Raw genomic sequence first — 27,214 nt, forward strand, 5'->3', positions numbered from 1 at the left:
AAAGCAGACAAGGTTGGCCAATGATGATTGGACTAACACCGAATGGGCCAACAATGAGTGAGTCATTGTCTGTGGAATTCTGGGAATAACAACAGAGTGCTGTATGGCATGAAAACATCATAATCACACTTGATGGCATGAGGCCCAGCTTGCCACACGCATAACTCCAGGATGCCCTGTCCAAACACTGTGGAAAAACTGGAGAGCCTAACAGAGGCGAATGATGCTTTGCAGCATTTACTGAATTTATCTGCCCCTGAATAAAAGGGCTGAAGGCAACAAGGAACTGCCTGACCCCAGAACTGGAGGGCTGTCAGCAATGATAGCTCCCATTGAGAATGCACTGCAAATGAACGAGAATCTGACTGAACACAGAAAAATTAGAAATTCATAAATTTAAAACAGTAAGTAAGAGAATGTCCATTAGAAAAACACATGAATGGACTGATCAAACTATGCAGAAGAGGAAACTTCTGCTGAGAAACAACATGTACATATATCGAAGGGGGGGGGGGGGGGGACCAGAATCAAAACAACGGTACAACTGAACACAGGTACTGAATCCAGGAAGTGATCAGTCCACACCGAGTAAATGGGTTGACACAGTCCCACTATAGTAAGGCATCAACATTCCTGGTCCGGTAGATGGTTGGATACACTCGCGCTGAAATAGGAATCAAATACAGAATCGCAACAGAAGAACAAGAAAATGCTGCCCTATCAAGACGAACTAATATACTAGCAAAATCAAACAAGTGAGAAAGAACAAAGCCTTGTTCCAGCAAAAATTAATGAAGACACCTCAAGAAACACAAACACCTGATAGCACCTCAACTCACAGAACATGGGCTGGCCATGGCTGCATCGTCCACGCAAAATGCAACGTGGCATGGCAGCATCAAGCTCAGCATAGCAAAGGGGAGGCAGCTGGGTGACAGATGAGACCAGAAGCTGGCACCGCAGCCAGCAAACTATAAGTAAGTGGTGTACTGAGAATTCACACAAACTATAAATGTCACAGGTATCACGAAACCTGTATTGTGGTCACCAGTTGAAGCGTATGGCGAACGAGGGAAGAGCAATGAACCATGAAACCGTAATCATCATTGCCACTTGAACTACCTTTGACCGAATGGTGTACCAAGATAGTCATTGATCTGCACATGTTACAGGGACAAAGTCTGTTTATTGATGATGAATTAATTTCAGTACAGCTTTAAAGGGCAAAGTTCCCCAAATAAATACAACTGAATGTCCTACGACGGTATGTAGCAAGTGACCTCTATGATAAAGTCCATGATCATCAGTAGCAGTTCAGCAGAGAGGAGCCATGGATTTGTAGCAACACTGTCCCATGAGGCCATGAACTTGTGAGCGAAACTGGGCCTTCCAGAGTGGCTGAAGAAAGTCGAGTGGCTGAAGAGAATCCAGTGGCTGTGATCCACATGAAGGCAAAGTAGGACCTTCCACAGCAGCTGTGATTCTGGTAAAGTGCGAGATGGTTAGCAGCGATGGGGGGCACTGTGGTCCAAAGTGTAGTCTTGAGGGCAACTGGTGGTTGACCTGGTGCCCAGACCTGAACTGGTCATCAAGAACAGTGACTCAAGTACCCATCAGTGGAGGAAAACAGGTGAGATGCTCATGTGGACATGTGACCACACAGACACAACTAGGACCAGCAACTGCAGTGCTGTTTACTGCAAACTGTGTGCAATTTATTGGCACAGCTTGCACTCCCAGATGCTGCAGGAGGCTTGGTGATAAACAGCTCAGCACCTCTTCAGTTGACAAACAACCTCCAGAGATAAGACAGGGCCTAACATGGCATATACTACAATACCTGTCTGTCTTCGATTCTTCATTTGACATGTTCAAATGCTATAGAGGATCGTGGCATCCTTGGATAATTTCCTCTCTTTTCTTCTAATAACAGTGCTAACCTTCATTTTAACTGATGTAATATGGTGTCTACTATCCGCCCACAATATTTTAGACACACAGTGACATTACACAAATAATTACAACGTTGACTAAGGAAAACACATTGCACTGTGAGTGATTTCAAGATAGTTGTGCACTGTGGGTGATTTCAAGATAGTTGTACATGTACTATCAAGTGGTTCAGTGTGTTCTCATGAAATATCACAATAAAAACTTATGGTAAGCCAACTGAAGGGGCCTCTCTAACAGGAACAATAATATTGTGGTCGACTAATAATCAACATCAATTGTTTTGTTTTCTTCTCACTATTACTGTTTTCAAATGTTTCTCTTACTGATATTCATTATATTTATCATGTTCTCTGAGACATTTCCCAATAGTTATGTTTCATTTTGTATATTCCATCATCTTCTATAATCATTTGCTAGAATCCCTTGCCTCTCTAACAGGAACAATAATATTGTGGTCGACTAATAATCAACATCAATTGTTTTGTTTTCTTCTCACTATTACTGTTTTCAAATGTTTCTCTTACTGATATTCATTATATTTCTCATGTTCCCTGAGACATTTCCCAATAGTTATGTTTCATTTTGTATATTCCATCATCTTCTATAATCATTTGCTAGAATCCCTTGCCTTCTCTTTAACAGTTGCATTTGCATTGTTCCATTTGAGATTTTATTTGTTTTGGTTGACTTTGTATCTGCAATACTTTCTGCTGTTTGCACACCTGTCTTTGTTAAGTAATTTACACTTTTGTCTATTACTGTGTAACCTTAGCTTTCCAAGATGGAGAACTTTTTACTTAATTTAATCTGATTTATCTATTTGTACATAAATTATCAATCTACATTTTTGACTTCCACCTGGTCAGTGCTTCTTTCTAGCCTTGAATTTATTTTTAACTTTCATCCTAAATCTTTTTTAAATCTTACTCTGAAGAGGTACTATCCCTCAACTTCAGGGAAAAACATGAGTCAGTGAATGGGGTAAATGCTACAACGTTTTTGTGCACATATTGATGAAAGCTTTTCAGTATGTATATTCAATAATAGAATTTATCATCAATAATCCAGAGCAGAGCAGAGCAGAGAGAGACACTATGCCATTGAAAAATCACCAGATTGCCTGTACTTACAATATTGTCCAGCCCTTCCTGTACTGTGTGATCTCTTGAAAATACCAAATTTTTCTTAGTACCTTGGACAGCAACAGGACTGTGCGAAGCTATAGAGGCAGCCACAGAAAATGCCTCTTTCATCATACTGAAACAATAGTGCCATATTCAATAATGATGTTCTTATCTTACAAAATGCAAATAACTTGTGCTATATTCAATAATGATGTTCTTATCTTACAAAATGCAAATAATTTTACTGTGATTCTGTTGAGGGAATGTACCCTTTAATATTCACAATCAAGATTAAGCAAACTTGTTCCAAGTATGTATAAACATACAAGAAATGTATGTTGGTATAACCGAATGAGGTAGTGCATTTGTTAAGATGCTGCCTCAGATTTGGGAGGACAGAGTCTCATGGCCCGTGCAGCCATCCTGATTTAGTTTTCTTAAATATTTCAGGTAAATGCTGGGATGGTTCCTTCAATAAGCCCAGAGCTGACCACCTGCCCTGTACTCTTGTCACTAAAGATGTTTCTTATATTTTCCTTGTATAAGATGACAAATTTTTATAATTGTAAAATGATGGTTAGGTGAATAAATTACTAATAATAATACAAATATGTGGATTTGTTTCAAGTTTACTTCTACAAGAATGAGTTCTACCTCTGAACATTAACCAGGCCCCAGTGATTATCAGCTGTCATTTGGCCACAATCCATAAAAAGGATAATTGTGGGCTAGGTGAAACATTGCACATTGCACCCTTATCAGAAAAGGGCAAATATAAAATCACCTTATTTAAGAAATAATGAATATTCCACTATACCAATCAAGACAATATTAAGTTCGGAAAATATGTTAGGACAATTTTACAAAACTGAGTTACTACAATTATGAAGCCTTATGTGCAAGATAATGTAAACCTTGCCTTCAAATGACTGACTGGTCATAATAGGAAATTCATGCATTGTTTCCAGGATTCAAGCACGCTATCAGTAGACTGATAAATACTTCTGGTGAATTAGCACACAAGAAAATAATTATTGTAAATAATCCACATAGATACAATCTGGTACAGCTGTGTGCCATAAATAATGAAGCATTGAAAATTAATTATCACCTTAAAAGCATTTGATGTTTATCTCTCAATAACTGTGACATAATGGTAGCATAGAATCACCCAATGTAATTCAACAAACTTAAATAATAAGCATAGTGTTATATATTTAAACAAGACGTAGTAGTCATACCTGAATACTGGCAACACGATGACATGGTTTAGTATTTGAAAATGTGTCCATGACATTCTATACTGCTTTCAGTCTAAAAAACAAACCAGGTAGTGGCAAACAAATTTAAAATGGAAAAAATGAATGTTTAGTAACTACTGATGTGAACAAACTGACTGGAGCAATTTTGAAAGCTTCCTAACTGAAGTTACAGAAATGCTACTTTCCATAGGCAAGAAATACTGTAGCAAACATTGAATTACTGGAGAAATAAATATCAATGTGCTGACAAATTATGTACTAGAAAAAAGTAAGATCTGGTAATAAGTGAATTTGGTCAACTGATGAATCAACCATGGAAACAGATGACACTACAAGCATTACCAATTTTTTCTGTGTTGACTCTACCCTTGAGCTTGGCATTTCTGATTACTATCCAGCTTGCCTTCATTTGGATCCCCAAGGAAACACAAATGGAAATAGTATGTATGTAAAAGACTAAACTATATCGATAATGTCAGTGGCCTCAAGAATGTGTGTTTAACAACACGTTCTACATATGATTGATTTGCCACTGATTCCTGGTGCTGTTAATGTTTCAGTATCACTTGCTCAGTGGCCAAGAAAGCTTTTGTTGCAAAATATACAAGTAAAAGTAGCTAGATCAATAATGATAGCTGCTAGATGAATTACAATAATTCTAATAACAATGCAAAATATAGTAAAAAACATAAATAAAGCTTTTTTCAATGATTATTGCGAATACTATAAAGGTTGATAACTAAAATTAGAAGCAACTATACATTACCATTCGCCAAAGTGCATATACCACCTAGCTATAACAAATAGCTTTAAAAATGTAAGAAACAAATACTACAGTTACTTCAACATTCACTGGATGGGAACTTAAAACATGATCACTGTGAAATTACAAATCGTTTCAATGATTATTTCTCCTCAGTTGACTGAGTAAAATGTATTCAAGAAACCTTTTCCTGCTGCATTTAATAAGGTATTTTAAACACATAACTTTCCTGAAAGACTGAGTGCAGCTTAATAGTCGCAGTTCCTGAGAAAGGTGATAAACAGTACAAAATTTAAAGACAGTCTCTGTTCTATCCATCTCCTCCAACATAACAGAAAAGCTGATCTACAGCTCAATCATAAACATTCTGAACAAAGACAACACAACACAATTGTTTAGAACCAAAATGGCTTCTTAAGAAAAATCCACTTGCGTAGCAACTATATATTTCCTTGAAGAAGTAATAAGTAATTTCTACACAAGACTACTACTTATCTGTAATCCTTCGTACACAACGGAGTTATCGTAATCCTTCGTACACAACGGAGTTATTTTTTCCCTTTTGAAGTTGACAAAAATTACTATTGGCTTCAGTGCTGCTCAGCAGTATGCTTCAACTCAGAAGCACAGAGAACAGTGTAAAGGGAAACAGAGTTTTTCACAATTGCATTTGTCTTCAGTGTGTCATGGTTGTAGCACTGATGGTGTAATTTCATCTCTGGGAGCTACACTTTCGATTCATCTTAATTCTGCTAGACAAGCTGCTTCAGGGATAAATTCATTCTGGTGTCTGAAAATGACTGGAGGGAACTCTGCTGTTCACCTAGCTTGTGCACATGTCAAAGAAACCTTTGAGGCAGTGTTTCCTGGAAGCGGTTCTTCTGAGTTCAACAGTTCAAGAACAAAGGCAACATATTTAATATGTGATGCTTTAGTGCATATTTTAAGCAGCAGTTGATGAATGATATTGGAGGAGTTTTGAGGATAATGCAAGGGCGGCTTCAAATAAATGGCTTCAAACTGTAGGTATATACTGGTCTGATTCCAAACAAATGATTATATCAAAATATCTACAGACTTTCTTCACTGCCAATGCCACTGTTAGTGATATTTACTCTGAGTTAAATTAAGCTTTGCATAATGCACAGCTTTCTCATTCAAAGCTGTTGGTGATGGATGGTGATGGACCCAATGTTAACAAAACTGTTTATCATATTATGAATGGCTCTCTGAGCCTGTTAGGAAGAAAACATAAAACTGATGTTGGAACATATAACATACATATGATCCATAATACATTCCAAAAAAGATAACGCTTTGGTGAAAATGCTTCAGATATAATGTTTCTCTTTAATTTTTTTGATGGCCAAACATCTCATTGGGAAAATTTTGAAAAATACAATCAGACATGAAACTCCCAGGTCATTGTTTTATGAAACATGTTTCCTCTAGATGCTTGACATTAGGACTAGCTGGAGAGAGACTAAGACTGTTGGTTATCTGCAGAAAAATACCTTCTTCAGTTCATGCCACAGCACAAAAGCAAGCTGAGTTCTTTGCAATACAAGAATATTGTTAAACTATTAAAAGACACAACTACCAAAACACAAATTATCTTTGCTTGTCCAAGGCTAACACATGTTCATGACCCACTGGTTTTTTTCAGAAGAGAGATCTTTTAATGTAACTAATCTGCAATGAACTCCCACAATTCAGAAGAACACACTCAAATCAATTTTGTTTTATTGCTGCTCCACTGAGTCTGGGGCATTTTGGGTAAGTAGTACTTGCCATTTAAAAAAAAAAAAAAAAAAAAAAAAAAAAAAAAAAAAAAAAAAAAACATAAAAAAACATAATACTTGAAATTATAGAAGGTGAAACTAAGCGTACAAGAAAGATGCCGTAACTCCCTGCAGGCTAGAAAGCACTTTGTATCTGCTCGTACACACAGTTTGGTCAAGTCTTCTTTGGATAAACCTGTGTGTACTATCTTTGATGTTTGCATCTTGCAATGAGAGTGCAAGAAGAAACAGTGACATTCTTCCAACTGAGTACAGTGAGTATGTGCTAGTTGATGAATGGAAATTACTGGCATTAAAAGAAAGAGAAACTATTCATATCACAAGAAAGATCAGGTAGTGACAAGAACCCAGTGAACGTTTACTGGAGTAATTTTTTTGCAAAGACATATTCCCTACTGTCACAAAAATTGTGAATAATGCACTTGCAGTTTCGCTTGGCAGTGAGGGTGTAGTAAGAGGATTCTCTTTTTTAGGGAACATCTTAAAATGAAAGCACCACAAATATGTGTGAAAGAACATTGGATTCTCATTTGACTGTAAGAGATGCTGTGGTTAATTTATGTGAGAGGAAGGCTCACTTTGTAATTATTACTCGGGAACTTCAATTGGCATGTATAGCTCATGTCAGATAAAAGCAGTACTGTGAAGATAAGGAGAAAATGGCTGAGGAAATAACAAGAACAGGAAAAAGAAACACTGTTACAAGGAAATATGAAGAGTAAGTTTGAAAAAGAGAAAGTGTATGTTGAACGCGGTGCCACGAAACAACAGATTAAAATGCAGTAGTGTAACTATTTGAAACTAAAATAAACATGGTGTGGTTATCATCGTAAATGAGATTGATTGTATAAGAGTAAACTAAAGTTCCATTTGATTTTAAGAAGCTAACAACATAATGTGTATTGTCATTTCAAACAGTTGCACTAACTTATTTTAACGTACTGTATGATGGCACAGTGACAAAACCCACATAAGGGTCATATTTATTCCTTTGCACATGTGGATATCACATCTGAGAGTGACCTCTGCCTATTTTCGACGTCAATGTGCAATAACGAGTCACGGACAGCATGTGGCAGCACTGGCAGTGGAGAGTATGTAAAGCATTTGGGTGGGGGCAATGGGAGGGGGGCGGGGGGTGCAGAAAACAGTGCAAGTCATTGTCATAATGCAGAAACAAGTGAATTACCTGACTCCAAAATGGAAGAACATTGGCTGACAGGCAAAGAGTGGAAGCAGTTCTGAAACGGCTATGTTTGTAAACTGTTTACATGCCCCAGTGGTTAAAGTATACCATACACGGCGAAATGATGGTATCCAAAACTAACTCTCCTCAATGACTGTTCGACGAACGTTCCTGCATACAGGCCTCCAAACAGGCACCAGATTCAAGCACTCATGCTAACTGCTGTTCATTGGTGGCGAAGGCAGAACTTCACATGCCAGTACCACAACTGAACATCCACTGAGTGGCGACAGGTGGCCTTTTTTAGATGAATTACATTGTATGCACCATCAGACAGATGGCCATTGGTGTGTATGTCTGAAAGCAAAGACTTAGGCTGGAGGAGGGAGCATTATGGGGCGGGGAATGTTTTCATGGCATCCTCCAGGTTATCTCATCATTCTGGAAGGCACAATGGATCAACACAAGTATGCATCTCTCTGTGGGGACCATATCCACCCCTACAAGCAATTTGTTTTTCTTTGACATGATGGCATCTACCAGAAGGACAACGCAACATGGTACACAGCTCACAGTGTGTGTACATGATTCAAAGAGCATAAGAGTGAGTTTACCATACTTCAAGACAATCAAACTGTCCAGATTTAAACCCAATTGAGAATCTATGGAACCACCTTGATTGGGTTGTTGCACCAGAGATCCTCTATCAAGGAGCCTAGTGCAGCTAGCCACAGCACCGAAGTCAGCATGGCTCCACATCCCTGTCAGTAACTTCCACAAACTCATTGACACTCTTCCTGCACATCTCACACTGCAGAAGGAGGCTATTTAGCCTTTTGACTGGTGATCACATTAACATGACTGGACTGTGTGGTAATACATTGCTTTGAATGTGCATTCCCAGATTTTTGAGAATAATCCTCTTCATGATGCACAATGTCTCTCTTGTAACATCTGTCACTGGAGAGTGAAGAGCGTCTCAGTGACACTTGGACATTTTCTAAATGAAACAGTGATAAACTGCACTTATCTTCTTTAGATGTTCTCCATCTCATGTATTAATTCTGTCTCATAAAGAATCTCTCTTTGCTCATTTTATGTTAAAAATGCCCATAATTGGGAGAAGAGGGAGGCACGATACCTGCAAGAACAGTTAAAATGTTTTCTAATGTAGTTATTTCTAACTAAATCTTTGTCAATCTTTGAGAATACATCTATGGACAACTTCACGAATATGCATAGTGATCAGCACTGTAAGGTAAAATAAGAAAAGTGTACCAGAGTTTACTGAAATAAGCATGACTGGTTTTATTTTTTAATACCAGCAGCACTTCTACCTCAGGAATTACTACTGCACATTGTGATATTTTACTTGCAGGAAACAAGTGTATTTAATAATAATACAAAACCACCACCAACAACATGAGCTTATTGCTTAATAAAATGGTTTTTAAATTATGTTCTTTACTGCACAAGCCACCTCAAAAACATGGTTTCTGTTCTTTTCTTTTGTTAGTACTTTATCTCTCACGCAGTAGGATCCTTAAAAGTATGTTATAACTAAGTTCGATTAAGAACAGTTCTCTTTAAGAACAATTCCCCCTTCACTTGGTCTGAGGAAATTTCCCATCATTTATTTGTAGTGAAAAACTCAAATGGAGATAATCAGATGAAATTTGAACACATTTCCACTAGTAACAGTCTCACTACGATTTTGCCAAAATTCTTTTGTTAACATTAAATACGTTATAAATATAATTTACTTTTTGGGAATTACAGCAAGCAGTCTGCTGTTGAACTGAAAAAATCTAATGCAATAATGTGGAAAATAACAAATTTAAGTTTTAACAATCCATATCTAACATACCCATCAGCATCCAACTTACCTTTCTTTATCATCAAAAACTTTGCTGAGAAGTCCAAACTCTTTTGCTTCTGATGACAAAAGTTTACGTGCTGTGTAAGACAATTCTCGACATAAGCTATCATTTCCAGTCACTTTTGGAAGCCTCTGCAGAACACCAACATCTGCAGCCAATCCTGCAACCATCCCACCAAATCAGAATTTCATAAAAAAAAAACACACAGTTACTAAATACCATATCACAAATTACATTAACTATCTTTAAATGTGACATTAAATGCAAGACTTTTCTCATCTGGCATACTTTCTGTACACACAAATTAAGAAATATGAAATTCATTGCTATGAGAGTAAGCAGTGACAGTTATGCCCCTCATGATAATAGGCCTTAAAATATTAGAACCAAAATTGTATGTTTTGTAAATAAATTAGGAGCAAAGGCGGTTTCCTTTGTGGTGTGATCTATTTATGAAATTTCAATCACCAACTTTCTCTTCTGAATGTGAAAATATTTGTTTGACACCCACCTACATGGGGAGAAATGATCATCCTAATAAAATAAGAGAAATCAGGGCCCAAACGGAAAGATTTAGGTGTTCCTTTTTCCCACGCGCCATTCGAAAGTGGAATGGTAGAGAAGTAGTACAAAAATGGTTCGATGAACCCTCTGCCAGGCACTTAAATGTGAATTGCAGAGTAACCATGTAGATGTAGATAACAACTTACTGAATAGTAGAAGCACTGAGTCGTCAACAGGTAGACTTAAATCTTTACTAGCTTTAGAATGAATTATTTTTGATAGATTCTACCAGGACTTTCCATTAATGTGTTAAAATCACTATATTTATGTTTTAAAAATCATTCATGAAATTTGGTGTTCAATGAGAGTTTCTGCTTATTTATGTGCATGAAAGTAGGTGACAATTATAAACTTGTAGATTCACAAGACATTCACCAACAAAAGAAAACCTAGGCAACTGTAGTGACTGTGGCTACATAATATAGATCTACTGGTGTAGATAAGGTGGGTAGATCATGTAACTAATGCGGAGGTATTGAATAGGATTGGGGAGAAGAGAAGTTTGTGGCACAACTTGACTAGAAGAAGGGATTGGTTGGTAGGACATGTTTTGAGGCATCAAGGGATCACAAATTTAGCATTGGAGGGCAGTGTGGAGGGTAAAAATCGTAGAGGGAGACCAAGAGATGAATACACTAAGCAGATTCAGAAGGATGTAGATTGCAGTAGATACTGGGAGATGAAGAAGCTTGCACAGGATAGAGTAGCATGGAGAGCTGCATCAAACCAGTCTCAGGACTGAAGACCACAACAACAACAACAACAACTGGTGTACTAACTGATCAAACAGCAAGCTCAAATACAAATATTTACTTTAACTGAAAAGCCTTTGCAGAAATGATTTCTTTCCTGATCTAAGAATAACACTTACTATAGAAGTGTAAAACTTGACCCTATTCAACTGCAATATCTGTTATGTTTGTGCTTTGAACAGATAAAAGGATTGACTATTAAGATTTTATGAGCTCTCAATGATGACCTCATTAGAAGCCAAGCACAAGTTCTGAGTGAGGACTGATAGGGCAAGAAATTAGCCACAGCCTTCTTAACTGAAACCATCATGAAATATGCTCAAAATAGACGGCAGGGCCGAAGAAAAACTACATCTGGATGGTCACCAGATGAGAACCTAAACCCCACTCCTCCAAAATGCATTCCAGGTACGCCGCCTAACTTGGTTTCAAACCGTGGTAACATGGTAATTTATTATCTTCAGTTAACCAATACATGAAGTCAGTTTTACTGTTCAAAAATGCCACATACAGAAGTACAGTAGAAGTAATATTTATAATACTGTTACATTCTCTATTCAGACTGTGGCACAAGGAATTTTGCAACTGCAAGCTGTGCTTTTATGGAGCTAGGTGAAATGCACTAAAAGTATACTTTTAGTTTTAACAAAACTGAACAGTAAACTACACAGACTTTGTGGACTCTACAGTAAATATAGGAATGGCTGTTTTACATGATCTGTGTACAGTGAATCTCCACTAAACCAGCATAAAGATGGCGGCTGCAGTGTAACACGTGTTAAGTTCGGCTCGTGAAATTTAGTTGAATTCGAAGGTGTTCTCGCAGGTGGTGTTGTCTAGTACCAGTGGAAATTGTGTAAACAACAGTGTTTTGTGCAGTAGTGCTATTTTTTTCTGTGCACCGCCAATATCTTCGAGAAAATGGTAAACAGAAGAGTCAACAGCAGCGCGTCCAGCGGCGGGGAAGCAGCAGGTGCGGTGGGCTCGCTCTTGGTGGAAGGTGTGGCCGTGGCTCCTGATATAGTGGAGCTGGTCCGCTCTGAGGTAAACGCTGCGCTTCGCGATAAACACAATCTCGATCTGATAGCAGGCACTATATCAGATACTGTAACGGCAGCAGTATTGGCCAAAATGCGTGAAACCGTTGAGGCCAATACTGCCGAAATTACAGCACTAAAAAAGTCTGTGTCTGAATACGAGAAAAAGGCACGAGAGTTGGAAGTGAAACTATCTGCTGCAACAAATGAGCTAGAACAGTACCAAAGGCGAAATAGTCTACGTCTGTTTGGAGTAGCAGAAAATAAGGATGAAGACACGGACAACCTGCTTATACAGGTTGCGCATGAAAAATTAGGCATTGAAGTGATTAAGGCAGACATTGACAGGAGCCATCGGATGGGACAAAAACTACCAGGTGTTACCAAACCTCGTCCAATAATAATTAAATTTGTCTCATACCGAAAAAGGGCAGAGATCTTTACCCAGAAGAAGAAGTTAGCAAGGACAGGGCTTACAATAAGGGAAGATCTGACACACGAACGGCTAAAGATTTTAAACAGTGCCATATCCCAATTCGGTCTTCAGAATGTGTGGACTCAGGATGGCAGAGTAATCATTAAGACAGCAACTGGAAAGAAGACAGTCACAAACATGACAGAACTGAATAGTATTAAGTGAAGCTACTCGAGCCAAAAGTGCAAACTTAACACCATTTGCAAATTGCAACAGCCCTATACTCAGATATACAGTCTTGTAATTGTATTAACTTTTTAATTATACCCATATTTGTACCTTCAACTAATTGTTTTTGTAACTGTATTAACTTTTTACTATTTTTTTGTACCTGTAGCTCTAACCTTTACTTAATTTTAGTTACTGCTAATACTTTTTTCCATTTTCTCAGTTTATTCTCTTCCATCCTGTAATAGTTCTATTGCAATTATTAGTCTCTCCTTTAGTTCATTAATCACCCATCTCTTCGGTTTAAATTGTTCAGAACAAAAATCACTGTCAGTATCACTTTAGCAAATTTCAATCGAATTGTAGCTTCCTACGATAATCACTACCAGTACCACTTTAGTAAATTCCAATTTAATTCTGGCTTCCTACGATAATCTATTAATTATTAAGCTTACTTCTCTCTGCTGGCAGCATCGGCCTCTTAAATCACTACCCTTTCCCTTATTTCCACCCTAAGCTATTTCAAATACGCTAATTACATTTCTCCTCTTACGACATAGGATACACAGTGACACACAGCCGTCACTATTTTGGTCATATTCTCCTTGCACCGAATACCACTAATCCATTTTCTATACTCCTGCAACCTCAGGAAATCTCTTGCAGTCGTCTTTCTTTTGGCACTTGCGGAGTCACAAACAGGGCGCACAAAATCTCGGACACCCCTGTGTTATGTCACTTCGCGGAAGCAGTGGCCAGTGCCCCTCGCGGCAGGTAGTGCCTAACAAAGGGACAAAGCAGTCTGCCACCCTACTCCAGGCTGCTCAGCGGAACGCGTCAGAGCTTTTAGTAGCTCACTGCAACATCCAGTCTTTACCTGCACATTACGAAGAACTTAGCCTCCTCTTCAACCACACGTAATCCTCTTATGCGAAACATGGTTAAAACCACATATATCCTCTGCATCTATTCATCTCCCAGGGTACAAATTTCTTAGGGCAGACAGATCGAAAAAGCAAGGTGGCAGGGTCGGCGCGTATATACGAACAGATCTCAAAGCGAAAGTCTTATGTACGTCAAACCCTGCTGAAGAAAAAGAGGCTGAATTCATGTTCATTGAAATAAATATACAAAGTCGGAAGTTCTTGTGTACAAGCCGCCAAAAATAAGCTCAATGAGTTCCTTTCAGTCGGAAATACGTTCACTTGAGTGTCAATACGAACATGTCATCGTAATGGGTGACTTGAACATAGACCTGCTAAGAGACACTCCAATAAACCTAAGAAGACTGTTTAGTTGCAATAGCATGAACATTCTTCCATTACAACCTACACACTATACGGCGCACAGTCATACTCTTATAGACGTGATCGCAACGAAACAGACTGACAAAGTAAGAGATGTTGGTCAAACATCGGCCCCTGGCCTCTCAGCACATGATGTAATATTCCTGGCCTACTCTGTGCAGCCCCCAAGGATCAAATCGCGTTACATAACTTGTAGGAACATGAAACGTATTGACCTTGACACTCTAACAGCCGACTGCTCAGAAATCTCATGGCATCAAATAATCAGAGAATCTACAATTGACGGCAAAATTAATGAACTTGGTGATAAACTCACTGCCCTCTATGACAAACATGCACCTGTACGCACAATCCGTGTAAGAAAATCTCCTGCTCCATGGCTGACAGCTGAATTACGTCAAATGCCGACGACCTCCAGCTCTATCTAAGCGTCAGACCTGAAGATGTAACCACTGCAATCGCTCAGATGAATGATGATCTGTCTTCAGTAGTGACATGGGCGAAAAACCTGTGGCTTAAACTATATGCAAAAAAGACGCAAGTAATCTTAAAAGCCCATCAGAAATTAATAAGTTCAGATTTCCGCGAACGGCTACCTCCTATTCTGCTCGATGGTACCCCAATACCATATCAGAAAACAGTCAAGAACTTGGGTGTAACTTTGGATGAGCATCTCAACTGGGCTGAGAATACAGTCGCAGTGTGCCGAAAGACGTCTGCTTGTCTCTATGCTCTCAAAAATTTCGGAACATATTTCCACAGGACTTGAAACGCCAGCTCGTGCAAGCACTCGTTCTACCGAACCTCCACTATTGTGATGTAATTCAACACGGCATGAGTAGTGAAAACAAAAGACGGCTAGAACTAACCATGAATGCCTGTCTGCGTTACACCTGCAACATTCACCGATATGATCATGTTAGTGCTTCATACTCCAAGCTAGGGTGGCTGCGGCCAGACAAATTGCGTGACTACCACACTCTATGTCTACTTTACCAACTCCTCGTCGTGCAAGCACCCCAGTACCTTGCTTCAGAGATTAAAAAACTGTCATGCCATCATAATCGAAACACGAGGTCACTCTTATTTGGTATCCTAACTGTGCCCACTCACAAAACAAAAACTTTTGCAAACTCCTCCTCAGTTGCTGCTGTCCGCCTCTGGAACAAACTGCCCCTTACCTTGCGCAAAATTCAATCTCCTGCTGCTTTTAAGAAGAAGTTGAAGCCGCCTCTGGAACAAGCTGCCTCTTACCTTGCGCAAAATTCACTCTCCTGGTGCTTTTAAGAAGAAGTTAAAGCATTTCCTACTATCATCCTCATAATGTTCTCCACAAAATTAATGTACAAGGCCAATCCTCTCATCTGTCAAATAGCAAAGCTAGCGTCTCCTATCTTGCTCCTGAGATGCCTTCCTCTTCATTTATCTCTATTAGCCACACAATCTTCTTTTCCTTTATATTTCCTTAATTATGTTTCATCATTTCTCTCTATTCTTCTCCTCCCTTCACCATCAGTCTCTCTCATACTCCCTGCTGCTAGCACTCCTATCTAAAATCTGTCTCTTCAATAATGTCTAATTATAACAGTACTTATGATCTATGAATATAAACTCTATATGTATGTATTTTTCCAGGTGAGCCATTGTAATTGTTTATTTCACTTTTTGTACTAGATGTAGTTTAACACGCCTACTAAAACATATGAATGTAAAATAAGTAGAATCCCTGGTTAGATGTAAGAGAGGGCCTGATGGCCCTAATTTTGCCAGGTTAAATAAATAAATAAATAAATTAGAACTTTGCACAAGTGATTGTATTTGTTGCAGTGTTAGCTTCACTCAGTGAAGACTTGACCACTATTATAAACACTGTTCACTGTAAACACTATGCGGACTGTCTATGCCATTATTCACCACGCCTATTCAAAGATGCACATAGGAGAGCTTTTATAAAACGTAAAATACAAAGTTATTACATTTTCAGTATTAACATAAAAAAGCAAAGGTAGTTAACTCATAGGGAATGAATTTTTTAACTATTACTTATATACCTTCAAAATGGCATAATAGTAGGTTCTACTTTTATGAGAGGCAACTTTGGATTAGTGTACGCAGCAATACCGGCACAACATGTATGTTTTAATTATATGTGCTTTTATTTCTGACACACTGATTTTCCCTGCCACATTTTATCTGACACAAACTGACCATGTGACTTTCAGTATTGTAACAAGTGTGTACAACTAATAATATTACAAGATCCGATGATGACAGCATACATCTGTCGAAACTGGTGATAGTAATAAAAAGAATTGCTAGTGATCTTGAGTAACTTGATTCTTCAGGATCATCAAACATATATAAAAATACACCTTTTTTGGAACAAAAAAATCAGGGCTGATTGACAATGACACCAGCTTTTTTTTTCTATTTGAAAAGATTACCTCTCAAGTTTCAAACGTTTCAGATTTCTTACGATAACAAGAATTTTGAATATAGATATTTTCATAATTACACAATTTTCAGAAAATACAATATATTCATTAAAAAGAAGGAAACTAGGGTTTCAAAGAAGATATGTCAATCATAAAAAGACAGTAAAGTAGTCATTAATCTGAATATTGTTTCGAACACCACAGTGCTTCACTAAGCATGGTAATTTTGGAGGTGGTATGCCGTTGTCTTCCTCGTCTTTCTCCAGCCTTTGAACTGACTTACCCAGCCAGTTATGTAGGGGTCTGCCATATTGTGGATGCTGAACTGTGATTTTTTACATCAACAAACATTGCCACAGGTGAAAGAGTTGACAAGTAATAGGTAAAAATACTAGGACAGACCAGGGATTGAATCCAAGAACTTTTGGCTTGTAGTTTGGCAGTTTACCTTTTAGTCACTGAGTCACATGATGCCAATAATAAAATCATTTAAAAAAATAAAAATAAACAGTTATTAGCAAGTCAATTCTTCAAGTGCATGCAGTTTTTATAAATTGTAAGTTCTGAATATCTCATTTTAAGAAAAATGTGTTTTATGAACTAGCTACATTATTAGCATCAGTCAAATACACACTAAATAATAAGGTTTAGACAAATTAAGCTCAGGTAAGAATTTAGGGATATCATGTAGCCTATACATGGCAAAGACATTAAGTTTGGAAAGGAGACAGGGAAAAATAAACTAGTATTTATGTTAAGAGTGGTTTTATAATTAGTGGAACTATTTCACATTGCTTGGTTTTAGTGACATTGTGTATTTTAATAGATTTAAGCATTTGTGAAGTCTTTACACATTTCAAATATGTAACTTCAGGATCATTTCTTCCCCCTCTATATTCAACAGTACTGCCATTTGTTATTAGCCTCACTTATTTAGAAAGCTGCCTGTGAACAAACAGCTTCTGAAGAATATATCAACAGATGAGACCATGCAGGGAGTGGGGAAAGTCAGGTATGGGGTTGACAGAAAATTATGTTAACTGAAAACCTCAAGAATTACCCAAATTCTTCAACCTCGGCATAACTTGTATATAGCCAAATTAAGCCACCAGTTACAAAATTTCATCAATAAAATCTTCCTTGATAACCTTGATAATTGTAAATGCACAAAAATCAATCTAAATATATAAGTTTCAGGTAAATGAATTTATAACTTTGAACACAAACAACCAATTACATACAAACAAAAACCACACTTACATTTTGGAGACGAGAATTCCATACTATCAGAATCAACAGTTGCACATGGTTAGTGTGTGTCTTTAAATGTAAATAAAAAGGAGGAAAATCATTTCACATACCTATGGCAACTTCTTTCACCTGAAACCATGCATCTTTCGTGCAATATCTAATGTCCGCTGCTGTCACCAAGTTAATACCGGCACCAATGCAAGCACCATGGATTGCAGCAATGACTGGTTTAGGACACTAGAGAAGTTAGACAATAAAATATTAATTAATCTATATATCTAGAAATAGAAGAAGTGATATAATGAGAAATTATCAGAGTACTGGGCAATAAGTGCAACAACACACTTAGAATTCTACAAAAACCTGCTCTTTCTACTGAATGTCAAATTTTACTACACTATATATACTAATAATTATTTTAATTGCAACAGAGTCAACAGCCACCACAAATTTCCTGATTGATAACATTTTACCATACAGGCTGTAATTTGTTGACTTCATACAGTCTTCTGTTTTCTGTCCTTATGCAAAATTTTCACTGTCAAGCCACTTTCAAAGCAGACCTCTGAAAATTGCTTCAGAAAGAAAAATGCGCAGCAATGGAAAAAAGTCTTCATTTACCCAAAAACGAGCAGTGCAGTAATATGTTGTTATATATAGTCTTCAATAAGGATTCATTCAGTCATAGGGCATGGCAATCTCAGTCACAATTGTATGATCAACCCTACTATTCTTATTTACACTCTCATTTTAAAATTATGGTAATCTCAGAACTATTTATAAGAACCAATTTAATTAATAATTACAGTGGTTCCTATATTAATACTTAGTTAAATAAGCCTACATTAGCTCTTGCTTAAATAAGCCTACATTAACTCTTGCTTAAATAAGCCTATATTAACTCTTGCTTAAACAAGAAGCAGCTTAATTTTTCAATGAACTCCTCGACAGAATAGGAGTGACCCATGAGGAAACTCTTCAGTTTCGATTTGAATGCACATGGATTACTGCTAAGATATTTGAATTCGAGTGGTAGTTTATTGAAAATGGATGGAGCAGTATACTGTACACTTTTCTGCACAAGAGTTATATAGACACACACACACACACACACACACACACACACACACACACACACACACACACACACACACACATTGAGAGGCCAATGTCAAAATACCAAGACTCGTGAACAGGGGTCGACAAGAGGTTCGTGATCTTACACCACGTATTGCCTGAACAGCCCGTTTGAAGAGTTACCCCAAAATATACTACCATACGACATAAGCGAATGAAAATAAACAAAGTAGACTAATGTTCGTGTTGAACTATCACTCGCTTCTGAACAGTTCAGTTTCACTAATCATAAGCCCATTCTGTGAAATTAAAATATCAGGTTTTGTGAATTATGTGTTAGAAACACAGTCTTACTGTGATTTAGCGTTAGTTTATTTTCTACAAGCCATGAACTTAGGTCATGAACTGCACTATCTGAAACTGTGCCAATGTTGCACACAACATCCTTTACTACCAAGCTAGTGTCATCAGCAAACAGAAATAGTTTGCAGTTACCCGTAATACTAGGGGGCATATCATTTATATAAATAAGGAACAGGAGCGGCCCCAACACTGATCCCTGGGGCACCCCCACTTGACTGTATTCCACTCAGACCTCACATCACAGCCATTCTCAACATTGTGAATAATGAACTTTTGCTGTCTGTTGCTAAAGTACGAGGTGAACCAATTGTGAGCTACTCCCCGTATTTCGTAATGGTCCAACTTCTGGAGCAATATTTTGTGATCAACACAATCAAGAGCCTTAGTTAAATCAAAAAATATACCTAGTGTTCAAAACCTTTTGTTTAACCCATCCAGAACCTCACATAGAAAAGAGAATATAACATTTTCACTTGTTAATGGACTTCTAAAGCCGAACTGTACATTTGATAGCAAATCGTGTGATATAAAATTATCAATTATCCTTACATACACAGCCTTTTCAATAACTTAAGCAAACACTGATGGCATAGAAATAGATCTAAAATTATCTACATTAGCCCTTTCTCCCTTTTTATAAAGTGGCTTTACTTTTGAGTACTTTAATCGTTCAGGAAACTGACCATTCCTAAAGGAAAAATTACAAATATGGGTAAATAGAGGGCTAATGTGTGCAGCACAGTACTTTAATATTCTGCTAGGCACTCTATCATAACCATGAGAGTCCTGAGTCCTTAGTCCTCAGTGATTTAATCAATCTCCCCCTTGTCTGTCTACATCTAGATTATACATACACAGTGTGTGTGAATGAGTGTGTTACTGCTGGAAAAAGAGCTACTGCTCAAAAGCTAGTGTGAATGCTATTTTCTGTTACATGTTACTGTACTCTATGCATCGATCTGCAATAAATGAGTGGTTGCCTTTCCCTTAGTCATTGACCCATATGGTGGTTTCACATAGGAAAAGAATTTTCTCAGGTTTTCAGCAAGATCTTTCGCTAAAACATGAAGATGAAAGTAGTTGTATGTGTTGTGCATCAATATTTTTATAGATGTATGAATTCCTGCTAATCTTTGTCTGTCGATATTTCTGTTCTTTCCTTAAACAAAAGTGAAAGCCTGCTATTTCTGGAGAATTTCCCAAACTTTGTTATCAAAATATGGTGGGCCTTTTCAGTCCTTAACCCACTTAAGCAGCACATACTTCTACAGGTATGATTTATAATCAGTGTAAACTTTGCCTATAATTCCTCTATGTCCATCGTATTGGAACTAAATGGTGGCCATTCTTTGAGTAAGTAGGATGCTAGCAATGACTTACCTCCTCTTTCCAGCATAGGAACTCTCCTAGACTTTGCACTGGATTTATAAACTTTAGTAACTATGTCACTATCTCTATATTGACTCTGTACTGACGTTATCAATATGGTCAGGCCTGTCTGTAGTGACAGAGTCTAAAGTATTTTTATTGGATGTGGGTTGTTGAGCTAGCTGCTCAAGACAATTTTCGAAAAATGTGCCCAGAACTACTTCACAACAATGTCTTTCTCCACCAACAGCAATGTGTCTATAGATGTCCCAGTCTATAATTGGTATGCTAATCTTATCTGAAATTAAAACTAATCCGCAAACAGATTTCCTGAAACATACCCCCATACACAACTAATCTTCCCACCACGCCCAAGAACCATGTGCAAATGACCGACCCCCTCATCTCCCAATATCATCTCATCACAGGCAGGGCAACCTACAAACGCAGCCATGCTATTAACCATCTCTGCTGCACTTCCTGCACAACATTTAAGCACATACTACCACCAACCAGTTGTCCACCTGACTGAATGGCCACTTGGTGAAACACACTACTGCGCACAGCACACTAGTTTTCAATAGCTGCTTCACAGCCGATGTCATCTTTACCCTCCACTCTAGGACCAGCTTTCCTTAACTACATAGATAAGAGTAATCCTTGCAACACACCCTTCATTCCTGTAATCCTACTGGCATAAATGTCAGATAACCTCTGCAACCACACCCTCTTCCCAACAGTCTGCCCCTTTTCTGTTCTGCCATCCCCTCCCAATCCACTCCTCCTTCCATTCATACAACTGCTGCCTCCTCTTGAGCCATCAGTCATTCTACCCTGACTCTCCCTCCCACTCCCTGCTTCTTTTCTCTCTCACCCACTCCACCTGACACCTCCTCTTGCCCCCAATCTACCTGCCAAATCACAGTTCCAGAATTGTGTGTTCAGCCGGCACAATACAGCTATACAGTTGTGTGGCTGGTGCACAATATAGCTGTACAGCTCTGTGTGTGTGTGTGTGTGTGTGTGTGTGTGTGTGTGTGTGTGTGTGTGTGGGCGTGACTGGGCGCGCGCACGCGTGTGTGTGTGCATGTTTGTGGTAAATGTACTTAAGCTCAAAAAAGGGGTTCCTTCGAAAGCTAGCAAAGTTTTCATTCTTTTTTTGTGTGCCTTTCGACAACTCAATGCTTCTGCTATTCAGTGAATTGTCACCTTTACTTCTAAATTATGTATCTAAATAAACAGGGTGTTTAAAAAAGAACATGCATTTTACCAAGTATTACATTGTCAAAATTATTGATTGCTGTGCCAAGGCTTGGTTATTGAAAGAACAAATACATTGTCTAGTTAATATTCATTGCCACTAGATGTTAGTTGTCTTTTGTCTGCTTGGTTACTGTCACATGTTACAAAATGGCTACACTACGGTAAAGAATCATTTTGACAAACTGCCTATTGGCTTCTGTCTCGGGTTCTTTGGCCGACGTTCATCTAATGATTTTTCTGACATTTCGCCAGCACGAGTGGCTGGCATCGTCAAAGCTTCACCCTCCATTGCCGGTGGTGAACTGGAGGCGAGCTCGCGGCCGCAGGCTATATGTGCCTGGCGCGCCAACGTCCGAGGGCTTCTCCGCGGTCATTTCCGATGCGTTTCTCCTCTTGCTACCTGCGACGCTCGTTCGCTGCAGTACGGGAAGCCAGGATCCGTTTACCTTAAGGCTTTCCTCTTTCTTGTTGAAACTGTTCGTGTGTTTTTGGATTTCTACAGCTTCTGTGAACAGGCGCGTGTGATAGTGCTTCTCTACAGACAGAACTTCCGTGTCGGCGAATTTTATTACGTGGTCGGTCTCATTCAGTGCGTGCTCTGCCACGGCCGATTTCTCCACCTGCCCCAACCTGCAATGTCGCTTATGCTCTTTGATCCTGGTGTTAATGGATCGTCCAGTCATTCCGACATAAACTTTTCTGCATGTGCAAGGTATACGGTATATTCCCGACATTGCAAGTGGGTCTCTTTTCTCCTTCGCCGATCTAAGACACTCCTTGATCTTCCTTGTCGGTTTGAAAATCGTCTTTACGCCGTGTTTGCGCAATATACGGCCGATTCTGTCCGTCACTCTGGGAATGTATGGCAGAAAGGCCGTACCCGACATTTCTTTTTCTGGTTCCTTACTTCGCTGAGTGTTTGGCTCTGTTACACTTCTAATGTAATTTGTGGAGTACCCATTGCTCCTCAGAACAGTTTCCAGGTGTTGCATTTCTCGTTTGAGGTGTTGAGGCTCACATATTCGTCCTGCTCTTGTTACGAGCGTACTAATCATGCCTCTTTTCTGGCTCGGGTGGACCGATATCTGCACAAACTGTCAAACCACCACCCGAAAAGAGGCATGATTAGTACGCTCGTAACGAGAGCAGGACGAATATGTGAGCCTCAACACCTCAAACGAGAAATGCAACACCTGGAAACTGTTCTGAGGAGCAATGGGTACTCCACAAATTACATTAGAAGTGTAACAGAGCCAAACACTCGGCGAAGTAAGGAACCAGAAAAAGAAATGTCGGGTACGGCCTTTCTGCCATACATTCCCAGAGTGACGGACAGAATCGGCCGTATATTGCGCAAACACGGCGTAAAGACGATTTTCAAACCGACAAGGAAGATCAAGGAGTGTCTTAGATCGGCGAAGGAGAAAAGAGACCCACTTGCAATGTCGGGAATATACCGTATACCTTGCACATGCAGAAAAGTTTATGTCGGAATGACTGGACGATCCATTAACACCAGGATCAAAGAGCATAAGCGACATTGCAGGTTGGGGCAGGTGGAGAAATCGGCCATGGCAGAGCGCGCACTGAATGAGACCGACCACGTATTAAAATTCGCCGACACGGAAGTTCTGTCTGTAGAGAAGCACTATCACACGCGCCTGTTCACAGAAGCTGTAGAAATCCAAAAACACACGAACAGTTTCAACAAGAAAGAGGAAAGCCTTAAGGTAAACGGATCCTGGCTTCCCGTACTGCAGCGAACGACCGTCGCAGGTAGCAAGAGGAGAAACGCACCAGAAATGACCGCGGAGAAGCCCTCGGACATTGGCGCGCCAGGTACATACAGCCTGCGGCCGCGAGCTCGCCTCCAGTTCACCACCGGCAATGGAGGGTGAAGCTTTGACAATGCCAGCCACTTGTGCTGGCGAAACGTCAGAAAAATCATTAGATGAACGTCAGCCGAAGAACCCGAGACAGAAGCCAATAGGCAGTTTGTCAACAAGTGGCCACGAAAGCCTTAACAATTTTGAAAAATAATTTTGTGTTCTCGAGTCTGCAAAGTGTAATTCAGTGATTACAGTGGAAAGACATTTCAGGTTGAGATATCAAACTGGTCATTGATATGGATGAAACATTTGCAGATGGTATTGACTGTTTGTTGATATAGGTTGTGTACGTAAAGGAAATACTCCTGGCCACCCTCGTGTTTCTGACAAAAATATCATATGAATTCAAACTTCTTTCCAATGTAATCCTACAAAATCAACTCCTTGTGCCATTTAAAGAGTTACAGCTGCCAACAACAACAATTTGGAGTGTTTTGAGATGTCGGCTGGTTCCGCAGCTGTACAAGTTACAGGTGTTACGGGCTCTACGTCATGATGAGAAACCAAACATGCAGCATTTTCTGATGTGTTTCAGAATGCTATTGACAATGATAATACTTTCGCACAATGCATTGTGTTCAGTGATAAAGTGGTTCTCCACCTTAGTGGAAAAGTAAACAAACACAATGTTCAAATTTATGGGCTACAGAACCCAAGTGCATATACTGAATAGGTACGAGAGTCACCCAAAGTCAATGTGTTTTGTGCAATATCCCACTCATGTATTTACATCCCATGTCTTGCTATGTTACAAAACTGTTTTTTTCTGAGGCTTAATAAGGACAAATTAATTTTTCAACAAGATGGGGCACACCCCACACTGGAGCATGGATATCTGAATGAAACACTGTTGACCCACTAGATTGGTCGTCAAACGGCCGGTGACTTTGCACTTGCCTCCATAGTCACCAGATTTGATGCCCCGCGACTTCTTCCTTTGGGGTTTCATTAAGGACAACATCTGTGCACCAACACTATCAGAGAATCTAGAAGAGTTGAAGAATCGGATCTGTACTGTCATAACATCAGTGATGATGGACATGTTTACCCGAGAATGTGATGAAATTCAAGTATCTATGTAATGTTGCTCATGTCACTGATGGAGGACATATTGAACATCTGTAATCTAAACTTGAGGTATTCACAAGTATGTGTCCCACATATCATAGTTGTATGTTTTACAGTTTAATAAATAAATGCATTCAAAATATGTATGAAACACGCCCTTTAATTTTTTTTTTTTTCTCTCCTCTCCTTGGAATGTTCCGGATTCCCAATGTTCTCCTCATTTCGGGTTTATTGAAACAAAAGAGTGCATCTAATTTGATCTTGCTGGAAGGTCCCTGATTTACAACTATTCAGCATTTGGCACCACATCTCTGGAGTTTTGTCACTTCATTGGACAATAAGCTTAGTAGATCACCACCAGAAAGCCTGAAGTTGTTGCTACTCACCATAAACAGCGTGTGTCATTTCCTTTTGGCCACCAAGGTTTGTCACTACCAACTTCTTTTGTCCACTTGCCACAATAACTATTGCCAAGTGCTACTTTCCAGACCAGATTGTCGGTTTTCCTCCTGCCAGCTAATAGCACTCATTCCAAATGTGTGTTAAACCCTGCACCATGCTGTACTGAAACCTGGACTGCTTGAATGATCAGTGGCACCCATTAGTCTTTGCTGCATCATTCTGAGGTCACCTATCTTGGCTGCCTGAATCTTATACATTCTCCTATTGGGTCGTGATGTACAGGAATCACTGGCTGCTGAGTTTCTAGCCAGTCACACCAAACTGCCATTGCAGCTTCATGGTAACAGCCATTAATGTCTCAAGCCAGTAATAAAGAAAAGCTAATTTTCTGTTGTTCTGATTATCGCCAGTAATTATACAATATGAACCAGCTTCTCTGCTCTGTGAAAGGTTCTCTAGTCAACATGTGCCAAAATGTCACAACCAAACTCTGAGGCTACAGCTGATATTCAGTATGTCATTTGCGAGACAGAACTGCCGTTATGCACAGAAGTTCGGTAAAATTTTTCTGAAATACTGTAAACTTGCAAAAATATCATGTTTCATAATAAATTTAAACCAAAACTGACAAAAATACATTTCTTCCTGATAAATTTTAATATAATTATGAAATTAAAAAGTTACATTGTTTCTGGCTCGTTTGCAGAGTTAGAAAACACTACATTTCTATATTTAGTATCATATCCCAATCCCTGAAACAGCATGTACCCACATTCCAACATAATGAAGTTTCTTTTGAGAATACTACAAGCAATTGGGACGTCTGTGAAACACCATCTGTTGTTCATATACCGATGAACATAGCCGATATAATATTCAGCTATTGCCCCTCCCCCAACCTTGCCATTGGTGGGGAGGCTTGCGCACCTCAGCAGTACAGATAGTTGTACCGTAGGTGCAACCACAATGGATATCTGTTGAGAGGCCAGACAACCATGTGGTTCTTTAAGAGGGGCAACAGCCTTTTCAGTAGTTGTAGGGGCGATCGACTGGTTGATTGACTGTCTGCCCTTGTGACATCAACCAAAATGGTCTTGCTCTGCTGATAATGCAAATGGCTGAAAGTAAGGAAAAACTACAGTCATAATTTTTCCCAAGGACATACAGCATGGTTCAATGATGATGGAATCCTCTTGGGTAAAATATTCTGGAGGAAAAATAGTCCATGATTTGGATCTCCGAGCAAGGACTACTCAGGAGGACATCATTATCAGGAGAAACAAAACTGGCATTATACGGATTGGAATGTGGAATGTCAGATCCCCTAATCAAGCAGGTAGGTTAGAAAATTTAAAAAGGGAAATTAATAAGTTAAAGCTAGATATAGTGGGAATTAGTGAAGCTCAGTGGAAGGAGGAACAGGGCTTCTGGTCAGGTGGCCACAAATACAAAATCAAAATGGGTGATGCAGGAGTAGGTTTAATAATGAATAAAAGAAATAAAAATGTGGATAAAGCTCCTATGAACAGCATAGTGGATGCATTACTGTAGCCAAGATAGACACGAAGCCCACACCGCCACAGCAGTACAAGTTTATAAGCCAAGTGACTCAGTAGATGTAGAGATTGAGGAAATTCATAATGAGATCAAAGAAATTATTCAGATGGTTAAGGGAGATGAAAATTTAACAGTTGTGGTGGACTGGAATTCAATACTAGAAAAAGGAAGGTAAGGAACAGCAGAAGCTGAATAAGTACTGAGGGGAAGGAATGAAAGAGGAAGCCGCCTGGTAGAATTTTGCACAGAGCATAATTTTTTCATATCT

At 39.0% G+C, this 27,214-nt stretch overlaps 1 protein-coding gene across 5 annotated transcripts in view; it reads right to left on the reverse strand.

Moving 5' to 3' along the window:
- The window catches only part of LOC126162216 (delta(3,5)-Delta(2,4)-dienoyl-CoA isomerase, mitochondrial), a 72,020-nt gene that overhangs the window by 10,468 nt on the left and 34,338 nt on the right, over positions 1 to 27,214 (reverse strand). For all 5 annotated transcript variants that reach the window (XM_049918564.1, XM_049918561.1, XM_049918563.1 and 2 more), the window contains exons 5-7: positions 18,070 to 18,196; positions 9,977 to 10,130; positions 3,084 to 3,210 (exon numbers count right to left, since the gene is read on the reverse strand). In XM_049918564.1, coding sequence (XP_049774521.1) covers positions 3,084 to 3,210; positions 9,977 to 10,130; positions 18,070 to 18,196 — 408 coding nt within the window. The remainder of the gene's footprint in view (positions 1 to 3,083; positions 3,211 to 9,976; positions 10,131 to 18,069; positions 18,197 to 27,214) is intronic.

The sequence above is a fragment of the Schistocerca cancellata genome, chromosome 2, assembly GCF_023864275.1.
Source record: "Schistocerca cancellata isolate TAMUIC-IGC-003103 chromosome 2, iqSchCanc2.1, whole genome shotgun sequence".
Classification (NCBI taxonomy): Eukaryota; Metazoa; Arthropoda; class Insecta; order Orthoptera; family Acrididae; genus Schistocerca; species Schistocerca cancellata.